A 19,096-nucleotide genomic window follows, 5' to 3' on the forward strand; every position below is an offset into this window, starting at 1 on the left:
TTGACTTTTTTCTAAATACTGCTGTTGTTGAGCGACGGAATGTAATTATAGGAGGTTTTCAGGCGATACGTTAGTTGTTTAAACATACTATATCTGTGGTGGGATTCAGCCGATTTAAAAATATGCGCCGACGGTTTCGGAGATTTGGGACCGGTGAGACTCGCAGCACCGAGCGGTCAGCGCTCAGTGTGGCCGCCGAGAACAGCCTGATCTCGGCAGGACTTTTTTAAATGATCCGCTGGCTCTGATTTCTCCGTTGCGGTTAAACACGAGATATTAATTCAGTTTTTTGAGAATCTAACAAAGAGTTCATTATTTATTCACAGGTAACGTTAAGTCAGTTTGACTGAGGGTTAAGATTTATAACTCAATATTTTAATTAAACTTTAACGTTGAACTATAGCGGTGTCTTTTTACTTTTGACCGAATTGTTTGCAATTACATGTGTAATATAACTATATATAACTATATTAAACACAATATATATGCAATTACATATAACTATAATATAACTATATATATATATGTATTTTATATATATAAATTATATTTATAAACACAATATATACATGCAATTACATGTGTAATATAACTATATATATATATACAAATATATATATTTTATATATATAAACTATATATTTATAAACACAATATATATATATATACATATAATTATATATATATAATCCTGTGTATTTTTTACACTATATACATACAATATTATGTGTATGACTGGGAAACCGGTGCAAGAAGGAAAGAGTTGTTTGATTACATATCCCTTTTACCCCCAAATATGAATTTTATCCCAAAAGTAATTAAGGATTATCTTATCCTATCTTAAATAAGTAATCGTCACGTGTTAAAGCTCTTTAAACAGCCATGTACATGTGAACAGATGACCGGACAGATTATTTTAAAGATTAGAAACATTTGTAGTTGTCACTTTATTCACAAAATTCAAAAGTCAGACAAATCCTGCACACTGTTGACAACCTGTTGAGTTTCACAATAAATCTGCACAAAGGTAACAACCTTACCTTGCAACAGCAGCAACCACACCAACCAAAATATTATTAATAATAATATTGTAAACCAGATAAAACATGAAATAATAACACATTTTCACCAGTACATTGTGGATTTGAGCGGCTACATGTCAATATGAGAACAGGCCTTGCTTTATTGCGTACTAAAGCTATTCTGATGCTTATAATCTAAAACTTGATGTTGTCTTTTGTCAAAGAACAAGAGAGCAACTTACAAGTGAAATGATTTCTTTGAGTGTGAAATAGTCAAACAGCAGATATCTCAGGCGCCCAACATTTTCTTCACCATGTAACCGGGCATGTTGTAGAGGAAGAGAGCCACGATGGCCAGCAGCAGGAGGGCAGAGAGGATCTTGATGGTCAGCCACCTGTACTGGTCACAAATCAGGTTCTTCGCGGCTTTGAACGGGATGAGGAACCAGAGGAGGGCGATGTCTGGACGGCTGGTGGAGCACAGAGACGGGGACACAGTTACTGGACGCCAGAAGGCAATTCATATGAAATATTAAAATACACAGAAGGAGGTTTCCTACGAAGCCCTGATCTGACATTTGATTGACGGTGTGTTGCTACAAACTGCATGTAGCTCATCGTTCCTCTTGTCCGTAAAGAAAACCCACTTCATCGTGACTCTTCTGTGAGAGCTACAGGACAAGGCCCATGTCTTCATTTCACACGACAACGCTCTAATGTTCAGTTATAGTTAAGACAAAGTGAGTTGATATCTTTGCAAAATTCCAGTTAACTATCCGTCCAATGCAGCTATAAGCATAAGAACACAGTTTGGCGAAAACAAACCAAAAAGATTACATTTTAAATAATAAATTTGGGACACGCCCACTTTACCTCAGGTTGCTGAAGCCTCATATTAACTTTGGCTAAACTTTGAAAAAGCATTTTTTTGTTGTTGCACGAACCGAGCCCTGCAGAATTAGTCCCTCATCGTGTTTCATCGGAGTCACCTTTTACTACACATGAACATAAATAATCAAATATGCAGAAATGTGGATTGACTGGGTCGCTTAAAACCGAAGTGTTCATTTTGAATTACTTTTATTTCAAATACGCTTCATATGCATCTAAATGTGTAAAAGTCTGCAGGTTTAGCAAAAGCCGCACAATCCTTTTTGGCCTATTTTTTTTGTCCCCTGATGGCTGATTACTGTCTAATATGTTTTATATGTTGTTTTTATCTGAGCTCAAAAATGACGTGGTGTCTACTTGAATTATAACACCGGTTCCAGTCAGTTTATAAAATGCTAAGATTGAACGGAAACTGTAGATAGAAAGCAGGAAGAGAGAGAGAGAGAGAGAGAGAGAGACACTTGTGCTGAATGCAGACCAAGTGTGTTATGTCCTTGAAGGAGGTGTCTGGGCGGCTGGAAGGACAAAACACACATGTTCAGTAGGACACACTTTAAGCATCATAGACCATTATTGTTGCTCTCTTTCTACATCAAATTTGTTTTAAATTTAAATAAAGCTGACATTACTGGAACTACAGGACAAAGCAAAAGGCCAGACAGAGAAAAACGATTGACATTTATTTTGAGAACTTAAAGAAAGGTGATTCTAGGTAGAGATACACAAACGTATATCAAGGAACAGCAACTTACCAGGTAAAGAAAGAAGATCCTAAATCCAGAAAAAAAATGTCTTTCCTCATTTGGTTAAATTTGCTAACATTGCTAATATTATTAACCACGAGAATTCACGTGGTTTTTTTATGACAGATTTATATTTTTATTTAGTCATGTAATTTATTATAATTTAATTTAAAAAGTACTTATATTTTTTATTTCTGGACTGTTTTTCGAGTTTTCATTCAAGCCGGACCTTCGGCAGCTGGAACATATGCATCCTTGTCCGTGTGTGTGTAAGGTAGAGGATGAAAAGTGGCGCATAGAATAAGCCGCACAGCGTAATTGAGAAACATATAGATCAGAAGAGCGATCAATAAGAACGTGGACAGAACATCCTTCATACTTGGGTTTCTCCAGTGGTTCTGGTTCGTTGCGTCCTTCACCAACTGGGCTCCTCTCCGCCTCCTCTCCGGTCAGAAGGTGCAGCTCTGCTTCCACTTTGCCCTAAAAAGGACAATAACATCACTCGGGGTCACGAGGAGGTCTGAAAGATGCAGTGGGTCGAGGTTCTGGCAGCAATGAGGTTGCACATTTATTCTCAGTATATATATTTGTACTTGCGTAATGAAGACACAAATATACCTTCACACGAATGGCCCTATCTGGAGTCAGTGTTTGGTTTGTCCCTTCCGGGGTTCTGTAGCAACATGGCCACCGTATTTAGATATAAACGGCTCATTCTAAAGTAAAACATTTTTATTACGGTAATTGTAGTAAACATTTAGCAGAGATGGTATTATATACCATCTCTGCTAAATGTTACACACTGTTCTTTTAAATTATTTTACAGCTTATACAGCTATTTTATTTATTTTCTATATATATATATATATATATATATATATATATATATATATATATATATATACATACCACGGTCAAAGTAAAAAAAATAATTATATTTTTATATATAAATTAAATAAGAATAAAAAATTAAAAAATGTAAAAGAAATATATAGTATATATATATATATATACTGTATATTTATTTTACTTTTTTTTAATATATAAGAAATATATATATATATATATTTCTTATATATTAAAAAAAAAGTAAAATATTAAAACAATTTATATATATATATATCTTTTAATTTTTAATTTTTATATGTAAATATATATATTTTTATTTATTTATAAATTTTGACTTTGACCTACCGTGAGTTCGAACTCGTCGTCTTCGTTTCTGGCCACGAACGGCCACCAGCCTTTGATCCTCTTCTGTTTGAAGATGGAGACCGTGGGCATCTCCCCTTCATTGGTCACCATCCCTATGGTGCACTGCTTGGCAGTCTTCGCACCGCGGGGGAAACGGTTGAGGTCCAGCTCGATGGCGCCTACAAAAGAGACATCGTTGAAGCTGGAGTAAACAGGAAGTGGTTAATAGACAGATGCATGTCTCATGTACCCAAAAAACTGAGTCTTCAAAAGTGTGATTTAGTCATCAGTTACCCCCAAAACATCTGTTTTAATTCACAACGACGTGAGAAGACAAAGGTCATCGTCACCTAGGAAGTCGTCTGCAGAGAAATGGTCAGCGTCCCACACTTGCAGATTGAGACGAGCTGGGATCTTGTACTCGGTCTCGTCCCAGGCGAACATGGACTCTTTTTTTGAGATGACGATCTTCTCTTCGGCCATGAGGTAGTCGAAGGGGTAGACGTAGCGCCAGTTGAAGTTGCCCTCCCCGGTGATGGAGTGGTAGTGGACGTCGGTGTCCTGCTTGTCCTCCTGCTGCCCCTTCAACCAGCTGGGGGGGGGGGGGGGGGGGGGGGGGGAGAATATGTAGGATACACCATTTAGTTATCGGTTATATCTTCTAAATGTGTAATGTAAATCGGAATCAGATGACGTTGCGTTGGTTTCATCGTGCTCCTAATTACCCTCGCACGAATATGTCACTGGATTTCTCGCCAGTGAAGATGTCATCGTCCTCCAGAACGACCTCGTCCGTGTTCCAGACGATCACCCTCAGTTCAAACCTGGACGGAGGATGAGACGCAAATAAAACCAAATAATACAAAAAGACCGACGGGTGGACTTGAGAACATACTTCTTTGGTTTCCTCGGTGAAATATCGAGAGCGGGGCCGGGTGCAGTCATGTCCTTCGGGAACATGTCCACCCACATCTCAATTCTCCCCTAAAAAGCAGTCGCACACAAGGACATTTAGCTCCTAAACGGTGCAAACAAAAACAAATATAGCACACGTTGACTTGATTAAAAAAGGGTAGTCGTTACACTGAGTGACGTACCTGTTCAATTCCTGGTTTGTCGGGGTGCAGCAGTGGTCTGGTCTCCACGTGTTCTGGGACCAGTTTGCAGCCGACCCGTGGGATCTCCTCCCAGTGCTTCAACACGGTGAGAGCCAGATGTTCTTCTGTCTGCTTCTTTAAACCTGACAAAATATAAAAATATATATATTTTCATATAAATATATATATATTTATATATGAAAATATATATATATATATAAATATATATATATATTTATATTTATATATATATAAATATATATATTTATATATATTTTTTTTCATATAAATATATATATATATATATATATATATGAAAATATATATATATATAAATATATATATATATATTTATATTTATATATATATATATAAATATAAAAATATATATATTTATATATATTTTTTTATATAAATATATATATATATATATATATGTACGTATATATATATATATAAATAGGTTATAAGTTTAGTGAACTCATACCGTTGTCGTCCTCTATCTCAGTCGGTGCCATGAAGACCCGGTTCTCCACCTTCACCCTTCCTCCCGGGCCGTAGTGAGGCCCGTCCAGCTTGCCCTCCTTACAAAGCCGGGCCAGGATTTGTGATGGTTTCATCGGGTCCCGCCACACGTTGTAACCATGGCTGAAGAAACCAGTTCAATGAAAAACAATACATGATATAAACTGAGGAAAACCCCCCAAAAAATATAATAAAATAATACCTATGGGTGAGTGGTGGAATGTACTTAAATACAAACTTATAAGTTTGAGGTATTTCCTTTCTGCCGTACTTTTTACTGCACTGCATTTATTTAACAGATTTAGTTACGAGTTACTTTTAAGATGATGATATCTGCACGAAAAAAAAGATTAAAGAGTTTATAAAATATGATATTATGTTTTAAATTAAACTCCCTAACAGAACAACTGAAACAATTAAATAATTTAGTTATTCTGCAATTATTTTCTTAATTCTTGAAGAAATGTGAACATTTGCTGCTTTTCTCCCTTAATTATTCTAATCATCCAAATTTATTTATAATAATGTAATAATGTATTTATCATTTTTCTGCACTGAGTACTTTTGACTTTAAATAGTAAAGTGAATTTTCCTGATTATACTTACATACTTTTACTTGAGTAACATTTTCAGTATGTATTTTCACTGGTTTTAGTACTTTAATTTTAATAAAGAATCTGAATGCTTCCTCCACCACTGGTTCAGACACCACATGCAAACCTAAAAACATGATATGTGTGTTTTTTTTCCATGCACAACCACACACGCAGCTATGAAAATGTAATAACTAAGCACTGTTTTTGTGCACAGTGCGTCTGGGGTTGGAGTCTCACATGGCGTAGCCGCTCGTGATTCCGCACGTGGGTCTGTGCTTGCTGTAGAAGCGGTTCTCGAGGTCCAGTTTGGTTTCCCCGATCAGATCGTCGGTGCCCACCAGGTCCCAGTCGTAAATGGACACGGTGAGAGTGGAGTCCATCGGGAACGTGGCCTCCACGTCAAAGGACCTGACGAGACGAGAAGAACGCGGCGTAAAACGTGTCGTAACTTCTTGCAAGACGATGCACAAGCGAGCGAGGACGACTTTAAATCAATTAAAAATACTTCTACTTACTTGCCGAACAAAGGGTTGAGCTGCTTTGAGATGTAGTTCTCTTTGTCTTTGATCTCCGTCTTACCCAGTTTGATTGCGATGTACGGGTCAGCTTTACCGTTAATGTCGGCCGGGTGCAGATCAGTGGCCTACCAACAACAACAAAAAAGGGAGAATTCAAAAAGAGAAATGTATAATCTAACGGCTTTCTCGTGCACCGAAGTCTTCTATTTGCACTAAAATTCAAAAATACTCACGTCACATTTATATTGTATATACTCCTTATAAATATAATCTAGCTTTCCTTTTAATTTCTTCCTTTTCATGCAACTTTTATATAGTTTGTTCCATTTTATTACCTCACCAAGGAGGTTATGTTTATGTGTTTGTCAGCAGAATTATGGAACAGCTACTGCCCTTTAGTGTGTGTCCCTTCAAATGGCCATTTTATTGTTTATATTCTATTCTAATCACGTATAAATATCTTGAATATCTTGTTATAAATGTTCTGTGCATCATAGCAGAGTGAGGAGGGGGCTACAACTACATTGCATTGAGCAATCCTGTACCGTACAATGACCATAATAATAATAATGACAACAATAATAATAAGAGCTCATAGCCTACCCTGATGACGTAGATGCGGACGAGGATATTGATGGGGTCGTTGTGAGGGATGTTCTGAAACATTCCCATGCTGGAGTCGAAGCTCACGTCTCTCTGCATGTCGTCCGACACTTTGTACATGCACAGAGAGCCCTAGAGGGACAAGGTCCAGTCGTTATGGCAACAACAACAACAACAAAAGACACAGAAGATCGATGCAATCATCAAATGTGTGTGCGTGTGTTTTTTTGTTCTCACTTTGAACTTCCCGACGATCCGGTCGTCGTCCGTCACGTTCTGGTCGTCGTCGTCTCCTCCTTTGCCCCTGAACAGGTTGAAGCTGTGGAGCCAGTCTTCGAAGCTGTCGAATTCACTCTCCAGCTCTTTGGGGTACACCTTGTTGGAGAACACACAACAACAAAAAAAACTTGGTCGTGATCTCTCTCTCTCTTTTTGAAGTACGTGGCACTTATTGCGGAGTCGGCGCCTTTCTGTACCTTCAGCTCGTCCAGCTTCGCCTTCTTCTTCTCGAACGGGTCGAACGTCTGCTTCTTCCTGTCCTTCTTTCCTTTCCCTCTCTTGGGGCCTTTCGCGGGAGAGTCGTCAGGTTTGATATCTGAGTGCAGGTCGGGGGGAGACGTGAGTTCCCCATGAAAGTTGCCCAAAAAAAAATAAATATCCGTTACTGTATATGCAACGAGCGATGCCATTGAATCATATACTCTTAATGTACACGGTTCAGGCAGGAAGCTGTGCAAAGACATGATTGGTTCTTGTCATTATCATCCTCAGTCAAAGTATATGTACAGTAATATAGTGTATACTGCATTTGCATGATAATATAACTTGTCATATTATAAGAATCAATATTTCAAATACATCACTAAAATAAAGGCTCATAATGTCATCAAATTGCACTGTCTGTGTTTTTTTATTCACTTTTTATTTGCATCTTTCTTGGCGAGCGTACGGCTAATATGCACTTGTGGGAGGGAACAAAAAATGTGGTTAGCGAGCTCATAAAAGACGAGCGTGCATGACGAGCACTCGTTCGTACTGCCGTCGTGGTTACGAAGGGTGGCGCTTTCTGGCAGGAAGTGTTAATGCGGGTTTATACGTGTTTTTTTTGTTTTTTTTACCTCCGCCATCCGTAATGTCCATGTCATCTTTGTCCTCTGAATCTGAGAGAGTGGCCTCTTGAGCCTTGAGAGCCTGGAGGAGCAGAAGGTCGTTTTCACAATTATAATAATTCATTGTTCAACTTTATTCGGCGACTGCAGCCAGTAAAAGCAAAAAAAAAAAAAGAAGAAGTTTCTGTTACTCACCTCTGTGAAAGTTTCAATGGAGGCAAAATATTTGGACCACCAGTCCAACATGCTCTGGTCGAGTTCCTCCTCTTCGATCTCGTCGCCCTTCTTCCTCTTCTTCTTTTTCCCCTTTCCATCCTTATCATCGTCCTTTTTTTAAAAAATATATATAAAAAGCATTGGAAGCACTGATTTTTTTTTTTAGTAACATAAAAATGCAAATTAAGTGTAAAGGCCTTTTCGCTTACCTCCACTTTGACCACAGCATCAGAGCCCTAAGTAGAAAACCATATTGCAAAAATATTTAAAACTGGTTCTTTGAATAAAGGGTCACATAAAATGTAATAAAAAAAAATTCAAACGTACAGAGTCTAGTTTGACCACCGTGTCCATCTTCTTAAAACCGGGCTCGGCTTCCATGTTGACGACAATGATTTCCTCTGAAAGGCGAAAGGAGAACGTGTTTTATCTCTATAATCGCCATTTAATCGCAAAAAAGTGACGATATAAAGAGAACGCACTAATGTGTGATACGCGTCCAGGTCTTTTTTTTTAAGTGCGTACCGGAGGTGGAAAAGTTATTGGCCTGCTTGTCCGTCGCCCTGTAGATGAACTTCCGCAGGCTGGGCACGGCGTTGGAGCCCACCAGGGTGTAGCGGCCGAACGCCCTGCAGTCCACCACTCGGATGTTCAGCGGCGGGTGGAGCAACTCGTTCTCGGGCAGATCCTGACACACGCAAAAAATAGCAGTTTGGTATTTCGAACGCTTGTGATTTTAATTTAATAAAAAGGTGATGACGTACCACTTCGAACCACTTGACGAGGGTGCTGAAGTTGGGGTTTTTCTTGTAATTGGGGATGAGGGCCGACTGCACGCCCTTTCCGGCACATTCGATGTCCACGCGAGGCCGATCCACCTGGGCCAGATTCACCCTCTTCAGGTCCCTCAAGCCCCAGAACAAAACCTGAGGAGGAGGGGAGGCTCAGCATTTGCATCGTTGTTTTTACTTTCCTTGTCTGTTACGCATAAAGCTGTAATCACCTCGATTCTGTATTTGCTGAGCACTGGTCGGATCCCCAGTGGGACCGGCAGGATCGGGCCGCGGTCCACATCCGTGGGACCGTCTATGGGAGGCAGGTCGGCTTTCCCATTGGGGCCGATCTTACAGAGGATAGAGGGGCACGTCTTTTTAAATCATATTTTACCAGTAAACACCTGGCGGCTACGCGGCGTCTGTGAGTCCAACCTGCAGCAGCTCGAAGGCCGCCAGCATCTCTCCGGCGGTGCAGTTCCCGCGGTAGATCTGGTAGTACTCCAGTTGAGGGGGGAACCGCGGGGGTCCGTAGTGCTCGTCCGCCATCTTGACCACGGGCTTGGCAAAAGTTCTGCCCATGAATTCAGCTTTACCCTGGAAGCGTTAACGGCGAATTAACGTCGAAGCCTTTTAAAAACGTGAACTCTGGTTTTTTGAATATTTGAAAGAATGGTCTTTTTTTGTGTGTTTTTATATTAAAATCGCTTTTAAAAAAAAGGTTGCGTCTGGGTTATCGTTAATTGGAATAGAAACATGGCTTTAGATGCGCATGTTTCTAGGCAGACTGCATTAAAAAACCATTGAAGATAAAAATGAACGAAAAGCAACATACCTAAAATAACCAGTGAACTGCAAAACAGGCGTATGCATCTATGTCAAAAGATGTTGAATTATGACTTATTTATATATATATATATATATATAATTAAAACTCTCTTGCAGTTAGTGGTTATGAAGAGTCAAAATTACTGGTTGGCCACATACCAAAAAAAAGCACAAAATGTCACTTGAAGGAATGCAACAGGTATAAGTTCATCTCTCCTTAAGGAAACAGAGTCTTATTCCTCTCGCATGCCTTTCAATGCAATCCATCCCGCACACATTACAGTGCTTCTACAGTACATCAAGCCATCAGAATGCACACTCTACTTATCCAAAGGGGTCATCCAAAACCAATGTTGTCATTGACAGGAGCAAATGTAAAAATGAATCAGTCAGCAAAAGCATTCTTTCAAATATAACTTATATCATGTTGACATGGACAAAAACACATCACCGAGGGCGCATCCTGGTTTTTTTAGAGTCATTAGGTGACACGTTGGGTCTTACATTTCAAGTGAAAGACAGGCCTCTTATTATTAATTATTAGCGTGCTTAACGACGGAGGAGGACGGTAATTCAAGCTGCGCGAAGGTAAACCGTTTGCTCACGTTAATACAAGTGGAAAAGAAAAGAGAGGCCGTCTCTTTGTTTCAGAACCGCCCTCACCACTGTGTCTTGATCGTAGATTTCAATGACGATGATGGGAGGGTCGTCTCTCAGTTCGCAGGCCTCCCCGAACAGCTCCACGTTCTCGAAGACCAGCAGCTGGTCCCACGTCGGGCACAGAGTCTCAGCCAGCACCTGGAAAGAAAGAAAAGATTTCGATGAAGACGATTGGATTCGCTATACTCGGTACATCCCGTCTCCAGGCTAATGGACGACTTTTTTGAGTGCGCCTCACACCTCCGTGACCTGGCTCTGCGTCGAGAAGAAGACCCTCGCGAAGGGATCGGACAGACCGGTGCTGTCGGCGGCGAACAGGCTGCGAGCTTGGTACATGTGGACCCTCAGCTGGAAGATCTGCTTCACTGTGAACGGATGAAGACGCTCTTAAAAGACTATGAAGATAATCTAAAACATCTCCATCTTCCCTGTACATCAGATGTCGCCAAAGCAACCACGAATTACATCTGAAGGACTCCTCCTTTAACATATTGTCCAAGAAGGCGTCATATCTCATTTCTTTACGAGGAAAGTCTTTGTTTTAGAAGAAATCCTGACTTGGTAGACGTTCTTACTCATGTAGGTGAGGCTGATGGGAGGTGAACACGGCATGCCAGGTCCTTTGGACAACTTGTTCTCCTCAAAGCCATTGGGCAGACCGTTCAGGTAGTCTTTGCGCTGTCTAGTCAGACCCAGCCAGAGATAAATCTCTATCTTGGACTGGACTGTCCAGCCAGCGGGCCCAAATCCTTTCTTTCCGGGGATCTTTAAAAAAAAAAAGAAAAAAAAGAAAAGGTAATTCAATCCCAGAAGGTTCAAAGGGAATTTAATGCATTTAGTGTAAACTCACCCTCAGAAAGATCGTCTTGACTTTGCCGCAGTCCTTTCCGGTCTCCTCCTCCGTGGGGGAGTAGAGGATGTCTTTGGAGGGAACGCGTGCGTAGGCGATGCGTTTCCCATTGCTTATCATCCACAGGAAGACATCGGGAATGCTGTGTTGAGGCTGCGGCAAGGAGAGGAACGCTCACGTTTAGACGACGAAATGACCGCGACGACAACAGAAACACGTGACAGTGACGTCGTGGGACCTCACTTCTTCAGCCAGGAAGCGCAGCTTGGTGAGGAAGTTCTGAGCCAGCTTGACTTTATCTCTCACTGTGCTCTTCTTCACCTGGGACCTCATGGCTTTGGCTTGCTGGCCGATGCTCTCCTAAAACCCAGAAACGCAGCAAGACAATTAACTCATGTTTACAATGTTTACTGAGGGAATAAATCAAGAGAGAAGTAGAGTCATTGTATATAGACTTCTATACAACCCGAGGAGTCGCCCCCTGGTGGTCAGTAGAGAGAATGCAGCTTTAACACATGAAGCATAGACTTCTATACAACCAGAGGAGTCGCCCCCTGGTGGTCAGTAGAGGGAATGCAGCTTTAACACATGAAGCATAGACTTCTATACAACCAGAGGAGTCTCCCCTGTTGGTCAGTAGAGAGAATGCAGCTTTAACACATGAAGCATAGACTTCTATACAACCAGAGGAGTCGCCCCCTGGTGGTCAGGAGAGAGAATGCGGCTTTAACACATGAAGCATAGACTTCTATACAACCAGAGGAGTCACCCCCTGGTGGTCAGTAGAGAGAATGCAGCTTTAACACATGAAGCATAGACTTCTATACAACCAGAGGAGTCGCCCCCTGGTGGTCAGTAGAGGGAATGCAGCTTTAACACATGAAGCATAGACTTCTATACAACCAGAGGAGTCGCCCCCTGGTGGTCAGTAGAGGGAATGCAGCTTTAACACATGAAGCATAGACTTTCTATACAACCAGAGGAGTCGCCCCCTGGTGGTCAGTAGAGGGAATGCAGCTTTAACACATGAAGCATAGACTTCTATACAACCAGAGGAGTCACCCCCTGGTGGTCAGTAGAGAGAATGCAGCTTTAACACATGAAGCATAGACTTCTATACAACCAGAGGAGTCGCCCCCTGGTGGTCAGGAGAGAGAATGCAGCTTCAGCACATGAAGCATAGACTTCTATACAACCAGAGGAGTCGCCCCCTGGTGGTCAGTAGAGAGAGAATGCAGCTTTAACACATGAAGCATAGACTTCTATACAACCAGAGGAGTCACCCCCTGGTGGTCAGTAGAGAGAATGCAGCTTTAACACATGAAGCATAGACTTCTATACAACCAGAGGAGTCGCCCCCTGGTGGTCAGGAGAGAGAATGCGGCTTTAACACATGAAGCATAGACTTCTATACAACCAGAGGAGTCACCCCCTGGTGGTCAGTAGAGAGAATGCAGCTTTAACACATGAAGCATAGACTTCTATACAACCAGAGGAGTCGCCCCCTGGTGGTCAGTAGAGAGAATGCAGCTTTAACACATGAAGCATAGACTTCTATACAACCAGAGGAGTCACCCCCTGGTGGTCAGTAGAGGGAATGCAGCTTTAACACATGAAGCATAGACTTTCTATACAACCAGAGGAGTCACCCCCTGGTGGTCAGTAGAGAGAGAATGCAGCTTTAACACATGAAGCATAGACTTCTATACAACCAGAGGAGTTGCCCCCTGGTGGTCAGTAGAGGGAATGCAGCTTTAACACATGAAGCATAGACTTTCTATACAACCAGAGGAGTCGCCCCCTGGTGGTCAGTAGAGAGAGAATGCAGCTTTAACACATGAAGCATAGACTTCTATACAACCAGAGGAGTTGCCCCCTGGTGGTCAGTAGAGGGAATGCAGCTTTAACACATGAAGCATAGACTTCTATACAACCAGAGGAGTCGCCCCCTGGTGGTCAGTAGAGGGAATGCAGCTTTAACACATGAAGCATAGACTTCTATTAAGTAGAAGAAGAAAAGAAAAACAAACACCATAGATCTTCTAGTAGTTGACGTACCACTTCTGACATGCACAGCTTCACTCTCTCCCGGTCAAGTTTGGTTCTGCCAGACAGATTCTGGTCCTGGTTTGCCAGCGAAAGAAACTGGCTGTAAAGAAGTGGAGCTCGGGTCAGCGTCAGTCTTTACCAAATCTGTTGGACTCCAAAGTTTTTAAACCCGCCGGTTCTTAAATGTGACGCTACAGACCTGCAACCCCGGCTGAGTTCCTCGAGGACGCCTCTCAGTCTGCGCTCGGGGTACGTCTTCTCCGTCTTGATGATCTCCTGCACGTCGTTCAGTCCGTCCTCCTGTGGTACCAGTAGAAGATGTTTGGTATTGGTACTGTATTCAATTGTTCACACACAACTTAATAGTTTTTTTTTACTGCTACGCTCGCCGACGTATTATGGAAGGTCACGACTTGCCAGTTTATCTGCTATGTTGTCTATGATGTTGGCGTTGTACAGCCTCCTTCTCTGGTCTTGCCACCAACTCTTGATGTAGATGCACGGCTTCCTCTCGAAATACGGCAGGTGGAAGTAGTTTCTGACCATACACAAAAAAATACGTTTCATCAAAATTCTTCTTCTTTTTTTTTTTTCTCCCAGTAGAATATGTCCACGGATATATCTTTCTGTACCGGTCGGTGACGACGGGTTTCATGGGAGGAGTAGTCGCCACTGAGGTCAGGTCCCCGTCATCGTCCATCTCCTCATCGCTGGAGTTGTGGATCAGTTCGGTTTCCTCCTCGTCACCGTCTCCTCCTCCTCCCTTCTTACCCTTCATTTTTGGCTTTGCAGCCCCGTCAATCTCGTTTCCATAGTAACCTGGCACACAGCAGCTCCGTTAGCGGTCTCGCCCCCTTAAACGACGTTGACTATGATGTTAATAACTTATTTTTTTGGGGGGCTTTTAAAATGTTCCATCATTTTGACATATCTTTCCCATATATGTAGAGCCCTGGCTTCAACATTGTTCCCACTTTTTTCAAACCAGATTGAGTAATTTTCTCATGTTTGCCCTATGTACATGAAAATGACCCAAAATCAATGTTATTGCTTATCAATATCATTTCAAATTTGTTCTTTATTTTACAAAAAACATGGCATTATGGAAGCTCTTCTTGACAAATGAATGAATATGTTGTAGTTATGATCAGGACTGAAGTTGGTAAATAGATTTAACTCTTGAAAATAATATTTTATGGCAGTTTCATGGAGATATTTTTGTCTTCAAAGGACAAACAAGGAACTTTTTAGTCCATAAAGTGCACAAAGGTTAAATTCGAGGCTCCAGACGAGTCCGTAAGAGACACCGAGTAAGACAAGAGAGTCAGTAAATACCTATGGTGACCTCGAAGTTGATGGGCTTATCACCGATCTTTCTGTCAATCATTGTGGCCTCCAGGAAAGACCCAAAGAGGAAGAATTCCTCAACCTTCCCGGTAGCGTTCTGTGAAGTAGACAAAGTGTGAGAATGTAGGAGAACTCTGCCTCACTTCTTTGCTTTGTTTCTTAATTAAATAAGAGTTAAAAGCTGGTTAGAAACTAAATGTTCTGTGGCTCTTTGAGGACTTATAAATAAGCGTATCGGTCCTCAAAGAGCCTTGTAAGGCGAGCTGGTGGACAACGAGAACTGAATCCCCGAGGTCTTTGGGTTACGATCCTCAATTAAATTCGCTGTGTGACTGGCATTGTCCACCTACAAAAAGAAGCCGCATTAACGCAAACAACATGTTAATAATGCACCAGGTGGTTCTAAATAAAGACAATGAATTATTCAGGACTACCGGGGCACAATGGGCCGTCGGCAGGAGTAACAATGGGCTCCCTCTGCATGGCTGCCCGTCCGAGCAGGTGACCCACCTCCGAGATGTTGGGTATTCCCTCCAGCTGCACGTCTGTGGCGCTGGAAATTTCGGGCGAGGAGGGGTCCAGGATCTCCACCCCCAGGCTGATGAGCAGACGGGCCCTGAAGGACACCCCCTCTCCGAGACCCTCGTTCAACTCCTGGTACTCGTCCATCAGGGTGTAGGTACGCGTGGAGCCGTACATGTTGACCCAGGCCGGCCCCAGCGTGGGCAGGAAGCCTGAGAGATAAAGAATACAAAATAATGTATAATATGGATGCGATGGTACCCGACAGGTGGCTTTTAACAGCATGGAGAAGATCTGAGTGCAAGGTCAAAAACACATGCACGCTTATTGATTTACAACATAAATCTTCTGCAGTTAAATTCAGATAACAATGAATTCTCTGGGACGCATCCTCGTATTGTAAACTGCCCACTAGCTCCACGTCAAAATGCATTCACCCGGATCTTTTCATTGGGAGAACTTTTTCAGAGACGTCTTTTCAAAGACTCAAACGGTACGTCACCTTTGTCCCCGTCGTTGGAAATCTTCCGCAGGTCCAGGAAGTGGGTTCCGATGGCGACATCGTTCACTTTATCCGAGTCGCGGATCTGGATCTTGATGCGCTTGCACAGCGGCGGGAACATCTCGGTGAAAACTATTTGCTCGTTCCAGATGGGCTCGTAGCAGCTCTTCTGAACGGATGTCTTCCCCTGCAATCACATTTAAATGGGTACCGTCGGTGGAATTTAGTGGAATTTGAGATGAAACGGAAGGAATTCTAACTATTGCTCACTTTCTGCCCGGCAAACAGAACTTGGACGTAAGGATCCACCAGGTCCTTGTTCTCTCCTATGAAGGCCTTTTTGACGTTGGCCATGATGCTGGTGTTCATTCTGGGGAGTCCCTCGGCTCTGTAGATCTTCAGGTAATAACGAGCCCACTGTCGCTCTGCGGGCACCCCCTCTGGGATCAAGAGATTGCTGAAACAGAAATGGGGGGCGCGATAAAATGATGTATAACAAGCAAGATGCGAGATTGCAGGATTTCCTGCTTTAAGTTTCAATGCAAACTACATTTTTGATTGATAAAAACAGTCATTAATAGTGCAAATGTCATGTTGATAGATTCACCCCAGAACAACAACACATGTTTCCGGATTTCCGAGTCTTTTTTGGGCAATAAATAGTTTTTGCATTAAGAACCATGCGCAGGTAAACATATAGTTACCCCTCGATGTCATCTTCGTCTGATTCGTTGGCCTTGTGCGGAGTCTTTATGGTGTCTCCTTTGGCCACGACCGCGACATCACACTTAATGTAGCCTTTGCAACCCGCTGAGATGTCATCGGGGTCGGACAACAAAGCCCACTTGTGGTAGAACTGATGTTCTGCGAGACAAAAGAGGAACACACGTTAATTGATAATTCACATAATGAGAAAAAAAAGCTGATTTCCATTGATTCTCTTACCGGGCTGGAAGTAGATTGTCCCGACATCCAGTTTGAAAGTCCCAACCAGCGTCCCGCTGCGCAGAAGGTTTTTGGAGTGAATGACCTAAAAAAAGGTCCAGTTGAAAGGAAATTTAAACACACTCAAGGGAATTATATGAATCTGCTTCGTGTCACATGGTTATCGAATCGAACAACTCACAGACAACTTCAGGATTTTGTCGAACATGACATCCGGAGGGACGTGGAAGTCGAACACGAAATACTGGGAGGAGAAAAAAAAAAAAGAGTGAGCGGCGTCCCCATTGAAAAGGACTATAGATATAACATCTCGTGATGACTCACTTCGTTGTAGTACGGGCAGTTGGTCGATTCCTTCATCGAGGTGTACTTTTTATCTTCTCCAATCTCCACACACACCATTGGGTCCATGTTCAGCCCGATCAGCTGCCTGGCTTCAATAACCGTCACGCTGATCTGGGGAAATCAAATGATCCAGTTATTGACCCGAATGACTGACTGAATATGTACTTAATAATAATAACAATAATAAATATTACACAACGACTGGTCACACAATGACCGGGCCAATGAAATGATGGGTACGAGTTATCCTACTTGGTAATCTACTGGTCGTCCAGAACTGGGCTCCATCTTTATGTCTGGCTTTGACCTGGGAGACAACGTCGGACGTTAGTGAGACAGAGTCGCGTGACATACCAACAAACAAACAACAACAACGGTTTCTTTAATGCGCCACGCTTGCCTCTTGTTTGATACATTTGTGGTGACGGCGGTGACGGAGGCCAGAGAGACGGAGTCGGGATCGGGGCCTCCGCCCAGGAACATGCCCTGCATGCGATCCAGGTCCTCCGTCTCCAGAATCGCCGGCTCATCTGGAGGAACAAAGTAGGGGGGGGGGGGGGGGGGGGAAGACACACCATGAGGACAACGTGTGTTGTGTTTCATTGTGCGTTTTATTGGCCGTAACACTGAATTTGAGTGCAGGTTTGGTTATTAAAGTCCCAAATGGCTACGAAGACGTTTACAGCTCAAGAAGATCCAAAAATGGGAAGTCAAGCGTATACATTCTGGTTTTCAGGTAAACAATAAAATGAAGGGGAACGTTTTGGGTACTAAATGTTCTCCAGTGTGCTGCAGAGGGCCTCAAGCCAACATCTTCCCATCTTGTTGGATCTTCTGTCATTCGTCTCCGTTACTGATACCTCCGTTTCTGTCCTCCTTGTGGCCGCGGTGCTTACTGCGCTTCATGGTTCAAAACAGGGATGCGCGTGCTCTGCGAAAAGAAATATAAAAGCGATTCGTAAACGATGGCGCGAAGAAAACACTTATACGCAATTAGTTTAAAATCTGTATTTTCAACCGCTTTCAATTAATTAGAAAACCAAACAAGTTAACTGCTTTTATGCATAATAATAATCTAATTTTCACTTCTTCTGTCTGAACAGCCACAAGAGACTAAACCGTGACACACTTGGAGACAGGAGGAAGCCGGCAACTAATGGCTGTCAAAAATAGCCCAAGAACGACTGGAAAAAGATCTGAATTATTAAGAGCATTTAAAAAATATTGAATGTATTCCAAGCTAAAACATTTAACTTGGGAAACGCATTTGATTCAAGCGTCCGTGTGCTACCACACCCTGGATTATTAGCCTTCAAAAGAGCTTTTCAATTATTCAAATGAGCTGACCTCAATACATCAATTAAAGAGGATACATTTCACACACATTGTGGAAATTAATACACTCAAAAATAATTTATCCGCTGTAATTAGTCAACAAAGTGCCCCTTTTCCACAGGTGCACACTTTTAATCTAAAAAAGTCGCTAACTTTTTTTGATGGGACGAAGGGTTTAATTATTTACAAGATAGGCATTTTGAGAAGTAAAGTATACGCAGTTTAAGTTCTGACATTATGTCTTTTTTTAAAAATATTTTGTTTGCATTTTCAGAGTTGTTGTGAGAAAACAGTCCAAAACATAAAAATAATAAAAACAGAACTATGCACCACACATTTTAAACACATACGCATTAAAAAAATAATGACGAGGTTCAGAATAACCAAGAATGCAAAGTTCCTGAATGTTACGAAATCAAAGATGTC

At 42.0% G+C, this 19,096-nt stretch overlaps 1 protein-coding gene across 1 annotated transcript; it reads right to left on the reverse strand.

Annotated features, from left to right (window-relative positions):
• Positions 1-1,311: 1,311 nt before the first annotated feature.
• On the reverse strand, positions 1,312-18,241 carry LOC117751424 (otoferlin-like). Its single transcript, XM_034563283.1, has 41 exons — positions 18,196-18,241; positions 17,736-17,865; positions 17,588-17,642; positions 17,315-17,446; positions 17,172-17,234; positions 16,991-17,075; positions 16,750-16,909; positions 16,316-16,502; positions 16,046-16,232; positions 15,532-15,755; positions 15,010-15,118; positions 14,307-14,493; positions 14,092-14,212; positions 13,874-13,974; positions 13,684-13,774; positions 11,869-11,985; positions 11,626-11,778; positions 11,351-11,540; positions 11,016-11,140; positions 10,779-10,913; positions 9,723-9,884; positions 9,518-9,637; positions 9,279-9,440; positions 9,040-9,202; positions 8,842-8,915; positions 8,724-8,750; positions 8,494-8,625; positions 8,308-8,380; positions 7,666-7,784; positions 7,427-7,564; positions 7,190-7,321; positions 6,584-6,711; positions 6,306-6,476; positions 5,435-5,595; positions 4,948-5,090; positions 4,746-4,834; positions 4,576-4,674; positions 4,201-4,442; positions 3,851-4,029; positions 3,036-3,136; positions 1,312-1,492 (listed from the first exon to the last, which is right to left on the reverse strand). The coding sequence occupies exons 1-41, from the start codon at positions 18,239-18,241 to the stop codon at positions 1,312-1,314; spliced, it is 5,394 nt and encodes a 1,797-aa protein (XP_034419174.1).
• Positions 18,242-19,096: the final 855 nt, after the last annotated feature.

Source organism: Cyclopterus lumpus, chromosome 22, assembly GCF_009769545.1.
Source record: "Cyclopterus lumpus isolate fCycLum1 chromosome 22, fCycLum1.pri, whole genome shotgun sequence".
NCBI lineage: Eukaryota > Metazoa > Chordata > Actinopteri > Perciformes > Cyclopteridae > Cyclopterus > Cyclopterus lumpus.

Coding starts and splice junctions, on each gene's coding strand:
- LOC117751424 (XM_034563283.1), bottom strand. CDS start 18,241: ATGAAGCGCAGTAAGCACCGCGGCCACAAGGAGGACAGAAACGGAG. Junction 17,866..18,195: donor CAAGGAGGACAGAAACGGAG/GTATCAGTAACG, acceptor TTGTTCCTCCAG/ATGAGCCGGCGATTCTGGAG. Junction 11,541..11,625: donor TCAAGACGATCTTTCTGAGG/GTGAGTTTACAC, acceptor TTTTTTTTAAAG/ATCCCCGGAAAGAAAGGATT.